The sequence below is a fragment of the Xenopus laevis genome, chromosome 7S, assembly GCF_017654675.1.
Source record: "Xenopus laevis strain J_2021 chromosome 7S, Xenopus_laevis_v10.1, whole genome shotgun sequence".
Classification (NCBI taxonomy): domain Eukaryota; kingdom Metazoa; phylum Chordata; class Amphibia; order Anura; family Pipidae; genus Xenopus; species Xenopus laevis.
The window spans coordinates 70797945-70806315 of record NC_054384.1 but is presented as its reverse complement, the minus strand read 5'-3'; the positions used below and the strand labels follow the sequence as shown (position 1 = coordinate 70806315).

The window sequence follows — 8371 nt, the reverse complement described above, 5'->3', positions numbered from 1 at the left end:
TATATCGAGCCTGTTTCGATTGGATGTCTGTCCTCCACTCCTAAGTAAATCTCTTAACGTGAAAGCCAGATGCATCATTTGTGACGTCTATGCTTTGAGCACTACAAATCCTGTGAAATTAACATCAGGCAAGTTTTCATCGTACTACAATTTGCTTTAATTTGAAAGAGAGAGGTACATTAGGATATTTGAGGTGAAGAAAGAGATAGTGATGATTATACGAAGTTGACCTGGGTAAGGTAGAGGCTTTGCTAATAACGATGGGAACATTCTGTAATTAAATCTACCTGTGTGATTATTTTAAAATTGGACGATATAATCTTAAGCAAAAGCTGATTCTTGCAAAAAGAAGAAATTTTCATGACAAAAACACACTTAAACAATATAAACCACAGGGATCATATAATCCATCAGGACTAAAAAAAAAAAATAGGTTCCTTTTTGAAACTCTTAAGAGAAAAGCACTATCTAAAAAGAAGCAGGCCTGAAGATATATTAACTCAGCAGGCAGTGGAGTAAGGAGGTTGGCCTTCCAGACTGTTGGGATCAGTACTACTAAAGTTAAAGGAACAGTAACACCAAAAATATTAAAGTGTTTAAAGGAATGGCAATATAATGTAATGTTGCCCTATGTAGCCATGTGGGCAGCAATTCGAACACAATAGATAAAAGATGAGTTCTGAAGAATCCCATTGTATACTGCAGAGCTTATCTGTTATCTGCTGTTGTTTCCTGTGCCTTTTCTCCATTTTCCATCTTAAATGGCTGCCCCCATGGCTACACAGAAGCTTGTTTATATAAACTATAGTAGTGTTTCTGAAGCAAACACAACAGAGTTACCAGTGCAGGGCATCACTACATTATATTTCCATTCATTTAAAACACTTTCTTTTTTTGGTGTTAATATTTATTTAAGTGGGTGAGATGTGTGATTTCATAGTTATATAACAGGGAAGATGATTCCTGTCTGCAATCAAGTTATTTTTTCTTCAAATTTTGCATACTTGAGAAAAAAGCTCTTGGTTTGCTTAGAAAGAAGCTTTGTTTGTGGATACATTTATCAGGTAATAGGACTTTCAGCTAGCCTACATTTTCCCTCCAGTTGCAATTAAACACAAAACAATTAAAAAAAGAGTCCTCTACTCCAAGGTGCTTACCAAGTTAGCATCCAGAGAAAGTCATTTTTATTGAAAATTGAGAAATTGAAAGGCAGATGCCTTTCTGACAAAGCTGTTGGGCACAAATCTTGCCTGTAAAAAGCTAAAATAAAAATTGAAAGGGATGTTGCAGCAATAAGTCAAATATATCCCAAGTTATTTTTTAAAATATATAAATAGTCAAAATAATTGAAGCAAGTAGGGTTTCTCGTACTATGGTTTCGGGCCTATTTATCGCATACCAGGGATCATAGATCAGTTTCAAAACATTAAATTACTTAAATAAGTCATTTTGCCTTATGCTGAAACCGAAATACCCTTGAAATGGCTCTTTCAACAAGACAACAACCCCAAACACACCAGTAAACCAGCAACATCTTTGTTCCAGACCAACAAGATTGACGTTATGGAATGGCCAGCCCAATCCCTGGACCTTAATCCAATAGAAAACGTATGGGGTGACGTCAGAAATGCTGTTTTTGAGGCAAAACCAAGAATAATAAATAAATGTGCACTGGTGTCCACTTGGAGGGGTTGAACTTTGGTCTTTTTTCAAACTACCTTTACAATGTAAACAGTTGCTTAGGACCTATAAATTAATTTTAAGTCTCTTTAGGATGGGTCTTCATTACTCTCTTTAGTATAACTGAATTTATTTCTACAGCAGAATAGAATTTGGTCCACAAAGCTGACTCTCAGTCTTTAAATGAGTTTTCAGCAAACAAGAAAAAGTAGCAGCTGCCAGGTCTACCAGTTTTAGCTATACTCCTAAATGTAACACTGCACTGCATAACTTTTGCTACCAGGGCAGGACATTTTTAATGAAAGGGAGATGCAGACATACTAAATACTATCTATTCCGCCAAACTCCTCTCACAGGTCACCTAAACCATCATGAAACACACAACAGACTTGAAGACTATTTCTTGTCCATCTTCTTTCCATCTTAGGACCAGTTAATCAAATCGCATAGGCATGGAAAAGAAAATGTGAAAATGTGTATAGATAATATTAGAACTGGTTATAATTAAAGGGGTTGTTCACCTTTGAGTTAACTGTTAGTATGATGTAGAGAGTAAGATTCTCAGAGAATTTGCAATAGGTTTTCATGCTTTATTATTCAAGGTTTTTGAGTTATTTAACTTTTTTTTCAGCAGGTCTCCAGTTTGCAATTTCAGCAATGTGGTTGCTAGGGTCCAAATTACCATAGCAACCATGCACTGATTTGAATACAAGACTGGAATATGAATAGGAGAGACCTAGATAGAAAGAGGGACAGCGCTAATTCACTAAAATCTGAAGTTGCGTCCAGAGCGCCGAATGCTGGTGAAGTAGCACTAGCGTTACTGTGACAAGCAAAGCGAAGTTGCGCTAGCGTTGGCTAATTTGCATACGGCGGGAAGTGAAAGCTGAATGGACGTATATGTTGCAGCCAATACATTACACTACACAAGCCCAGGGAAACCGTAATAAAATAAAATAGAGTTGTTATATTGCCCTACACATGAGCCCAGTGTATAGTTTATGTGCTCAGAAAAAATGTACGCTCTTTTGCAGCCTATCACTCTGAAAAATCGCCAGCATTTTTTGGGACTTTTCAACTATTTTTTGAGGAAGTCCTATCTACTCTATTGCACTTTGCCTGGTCTGAGGTGGCGAAAGCAAGTCTGGCACAAGAGGTAACGTTCAGTAAAATCCACATCCCCCGTGGCTACACATCAGCTTGTATATATAAACTATAGTAGTCTTTCTGAAGCAAACATACAGTTTTTACCAGTGCTTGCTAACAGTATCATACATGTTAATTACTTTGACACTTTCATTGTTTGGTTTTACTGTTCCTTTAATTATCTTTTCAGCCAGGTGTCATTTATATTTAATGGACAGCACTGCTGCCTTGGGGTCCTAGGTCTTATTTCATCCAGGCAGTGCTGGGCCTAAGCTTCAAGGCACCCAAGGCAAGTGCCACTGAGTCCCAATATAACCCCACTCCCCAGGGCGTACACAACACTGCCCCCAGCATGCACACCACCCTACGCCCCACCTGGACCCACAAATTCAGACTGGCCGAAACTAAGGGAAAGTAGGTGCCCCCCACAGTTAGGCACATGCCCAGTGGAGTAACTAGATATTGCTGGGCCCCACAGCAAATTATTTTTCAGGACATCAAAAGGTCTATAGGTGGACTTGCTTTACCAATATCTATTAAAACTGTATATGAATTAGTGTCTCGTGAGGTCCCTATATCTCCTGGGCCCCTTGCAGTCGCAGGGTCTGCTTCCTCTCTAGTTACGCCCCTGCACATCTCTTCTGTATTCCTCTAGTTCTGACCCTGCACTGGGCACTATCTGCAAGGAGTCTGTACTCTCTCCCTTTCTCTATGTGGGTTTCCTCTGTAAAGTGCTAGATATGTCACTACTACTTAAAGGTGCTGTTCACCTTTAAAGTAACTGTTAGTATAATGTAGAAAGTGATATTCTGAGACAATTTGTAAATGACTTTCATTTTTTATTATTTGTGGTTTTTGAGTTATTTAGCTTTTTATTCAGCAGCTGTCCAGTTTGCCATTTCAGTAGTTTGGTTGCTAGGGTCCAAATTACCCTAGCAACCATACACTGATTTGAATAAGAGACTGGAATATGAACAGGAGAGGCCTGAATAGAAAGACGAGTAGTAAAAAGTAGCAATAACTATACATTTGTAGCCTTACAGAGCATTTGTTTTTAGACGGGGTCAGTGACCCCCATTTGAAAGCTGGAAAGAGTCAGAAGAAGGCAAATCATTCAATAACTATAAAAAATAAATAATGAGGACCAATTGAAAAGTTGCTTAGAATTGACCATTCTATAACATACTTACAGGTGATCCACCCCTTTAACACAGAGGTCCTACATTACAACAATCAATTAACATCAGCAACAAATCAATGTAGTACTTTAATTTACTTAGACAGATGGCACTTCACTTATTATTGGTGGTACGATTTTATAGCAGCGCAATCACGTTAGTAAATGAACGAAACTGCCAAAACCTTGTTTGTCTTCTTTCAATCATCCAGCTATAAGCACGCTTTAGGTCCATATTATATCATCTGAATAAGACTGATGCCATTTGTATCTAGATCGTTGCTGAAGTATAACCTTTGAATACTGTTACACATAGCACGGTAAACCTGCGAATATTCGATTTGTAGGAGAACCAGAAGGTGACATTGAAGGCCGCGGTGTCGACCAATCAAAGCTCTTCCGCAATGCTGCAGCAAATCAAAAGCTGCGCGGAAATAGATTTTAGAGCCCCGCCCTTACTGTGATTGGCCACGCTCGCAGGAACTCTGTAACTATTAGCAGGATGATCGGATTGGCTGTAATTCTCCTTCGTACTGATTGGTTCGGGCGGTCTTTACAGCTGTAGTTTAGTCTTGTTGGTTCTGGGAGGGTGACATTGGGCGGCGCTATTTGCAATACCTTGTCTCTAGTACCCGGCAGAAGGAGGTCGGTCATCCATTTCTATTTTGCTGCAGGCCTTGAACGTTCATCATGGCTCAGGCAGCTCAAAGGCTTGTAAAGGCTGTAACCACAAAGACTCCTCAGCTTATTGGCGGTAAGAATGTAGGGTCGGCGAGTTAAAGAGAGAACGATGTCATATAGGCTTTATACATCGGGCTTATTCCTGTTCTGCATCTTAACGTGGCAGCCTTGTTAACTATATCGTGATTAAAACACTATACGCAAATAATAAAAAGAACATCTAATCCTAATTCCAAAATAAACATTTAAATGTTAAATAACTAAAGAGAACTACAATATAGTCTAATCAGGAGTCCCTGGTACTGATCCCTCTCCTCAACCACTCTGTGGAATGTGGAGCTATATATAGATAATGAGTTTCTGGATAAGGGGTCCTATACCTGTCTAGGGTTTTTCTGTACTTTGGAGTATCATCCCTTTAAACTACTAAAAAAACAGGATTGAATTGCCATTAATAGACTTGAGATCAGTTATTTTGTAGGCCAACCATTAACACAAGGTTGTAGAAATAGTGCACTGTGTGAAATGGCTATGCCATATTTCAGAGCTTTTTAAATATTGGCTTCCCAGGTATATCCCATTATTGTATTTGTAGAGGTAGTTGCTATTGAAAACCGTTATCTGCCTGGCGGTCAGACCTGCAAGAGAACTTCCTTTTTCAGGGTTCAGAACCAGACGACATAAACGGATAAACAAATATATTTTTGTTCAGTGGCAATTTTAAAGTGAAAAATTGAAAAAATATGTATGTAGTGTGAAAAGTTACTTATAATTACATCATAATTACGATGAAATTAAAAAAAATTGCACTCAGCGGAAATAGGAAACTATAGAAATAGTTTTTATTGTGGAATCTGAATTCAACTGAACTGAAGAAATTGTTTGGAGGGTGAGCAACCATTTTAAAAGATCAACAATCCAGTTCTTTCTGCTTCCTTCGGCAACCCTTCCTTCTCAGCAAAGCCAGATCAAGATCCAATTGAAACCTAGTATACTAGTGATTAGGATTAGTATTTGCACCCGGAGCCATTGTATTGACTAGGGTGGTAGGATCATGGAGCGGATTTCTGCACAAAAATGCATATTAATGCATTTTGGCCAATATCTGTGCCTTAGGCACAATGTTTACTTGCTTGAGTGATTCTAGCTGCACAAAGAGCAGTGGGGCAGAAGACTAATTTGAGTACTTGAGCATCTGAGGCAGCAGTAGGACCTGAATTACCAACCCCCAGTGAGATTTATATAATTTTTTTTTTTTGACCACATTCTGCCATAATTAGGTAAGGGAACTTTACAGCATGTCTATTTTCATGATGGCGGTCATGCAACTTTTTAAACTTAAAAATCTTTTAAAGTAATGTATACATCTACAAATCTCTGTAAGTAGGTGTCACATCCACTAACTGTTTTTGTTCCTGCTTGTACTATAAAGAAACTGAATTAATGGGTTGAATACATTTATGATTAGTAAAATATTCTATTAAAAAATTGCTTCTCTGTCTTGCAGCTGCTGTCGGCTACTCCCGTCCACGCCTTGCTACATTCTGGTACTATGCCAGAGTTGAGCTCGCCCCTCCAAGTCCTGCAGAGATCCCAAAAGCCATTGAGAGCATAAAGGGTCTGGCCAAGTCTTTCCAAAGTGGCCGCCTGTCTGAGCTCACTGTTAGGGTAAGAAATATGGGAGGGATGATATCTTGATCAATGAAAAAAACTCATCTTTTACACTTTCACATATTGTGTTATGCGTCCTGTGCATATATACATATTTTGTCTTAAAGGATACTGACAATAAAAAAACTACTCTTCAAGTCACATGACTGGGGCAGCTGGGAAACTGACAATATGTCTAGCCCCATGTCAGATTTCAAAATTGAATATAAAAAAAATCTGTTTGCTCTTTTGAGAAATTGATTTCAGTGCAGAAGTCTGCTGGAGCAGCACTATTAACTGATGCATTTTCAAAAAAACATGTTTTCCCATGACAGTATCCCTTTAATGTACATTAGAAGTTAAGCTGTATAGGTCAGTTTGATCATTTTTCACAGGTAGTAGTAATTGTTTCTTGAAGTTCCTAAACAAACCGTTTCGCGTACAGAGGCAATAGTCTGTTCTAATGCTAACAGACTATTGCTTCACAAATATGGCAGCTACTCCTAGAGAAACACGGGGGATCAGATAAGTAGTAGAAAAGCATCTGGCAAATACTTTATGGCAAAATTGTAAATCGCATGCAAAGACAATGTTATGAAAGATGTAAAAAAAAAAAAAAGCTGCTAAGATTCGATAAGAACAGCACCACAATGTCTTTCTATATAATAAAATATAGGGTATTACCACCAATATAAAAAGATGCTGACAGATCTCGATTGGGCAGGGTAAAAAATCTCATCGGATTGCGGCTGCGTCTGTTTGTTGATGCGGTCCCACGATCCGCCCGTAGGGCCCACGATCGGATCAGCCCGATATCGCTCACCTAAATCTGGGCATAGCAGGGATAGATCCGCTCTTTTGGTGACATCTGCAAACTAACAGATCTCCCTGTGTGTGGGCCACGTATATGTGCCTGTTCTCTTGATGCTGCATCTCTGCACATATTGGGATGAACAGCAGCAACTTAGACTTTGCTATATGATGGTATAACAGGGCAATTCTGTTGAAATCCACACTTGAGGAGCACTTTTGTGAACTGAAGGTTGGAAAGTAAGGTCCAAAGTTTACAGGAATAAAACCAAAATAGTGTACACATTTTTGTTTGTGTCTGGTACTTTTCGATGATGCTGACCCTAATTTTCCTCAATCTCTTCTCAACAGGAGGCCCTGCGAAATGGTCTGGTAGTTACAGAGGTCCTTATGTGGTTTTATATTGGGGAGTGCATCGGAAAAGGTGGCCTTGTAGGATACAATGTTTGAGACTTTTTTTTTCCACTTCACTATTGTGATAATGACATCATGGACTCAATAAACCGTAAAGAAACTCTTCTTCCTCAACATCACTCCACTTATCTCGTTTATTTTGTCAGTCATTAAGGATCTTGTTTCTTGTTCTAGTTGGCTGCATGACATCATTGAGAACGTCTTACCCTTTTCTACTATACAAGTTCAATATCTGGCAGACATTGGTAACTTTTTTTGGTAACTAAACCACTGGTATTCCTGTGTCACAGACCATTGCAAAAAAGCAATACTTTTGTAAAGGCAAAGGATTCCCAATTTTTCGTGAAAACTTTGCTGGTAGAGAGCACGGTTTTCTTTCTTTTTGGAGGTTGGATAAACAATTATTGCTGTTTTTAGTCATTCGAATGAACACAGATAAACAGATCTACAAGGCTCTCTTTATTTTAATACAGAGAGGGGGTAATTTCAAGAGATATTAGTTGTAATGGAAACACCAATCCTGTCTTGGTGGTATGAGAACAGAGAATTTTACCCAAACACACATTTTGTACAGTACTTTACACACAAAGGCTAGTTATACAGCTATTTTTGTGCTACCATAGTCACCCAGTGTTTTTGTGCTACCATAGTCACCCATTGTTTTAAATACTTTTCTTTTGGAACCAGAACCAGCAGTACTAATAGCCCCTGCTACAGTACATGTTGGCATTGGCGTCCACAGAAGATTTTCCAGGGGGGGGCAATGAAGAAAACATCTTACACAAATTACTTGTACCCACATTTACAACTAGA

The 8371-nt window shown here is 38.7% G+C and overlaps 1 protein-coding gene across 1 annotated transcript; it reads left to right on the top strand.

Moving 5' to 3' along the window:
• Positions 1 to 4580: 4580 nt before the first annotated feature.
• Positions 4581 to 7677, top strand: LOC108697599 (ATP synthase subunit g, mitochondrial-like). The gene is made up of 3 exons (XM_018227779.2): positions 4581 to 4757; positions 6192 to 6352; positions 7496 to 7677. The coding sequence occupies exons 1-3, from the start codon at positions 4694 to 4696 to the stop codon at positions 7592 to 7594; spliced, it is 324 nt and encodes a 107-aa protein (XP_018083268.2). The 5' UTR covers positions 4581 to 4693; the 3' UTR covers positions 7595 to 7677.
• The last annotated feature ends 694 nt before the right edge of the window (positions 7678 to 8371 follow it).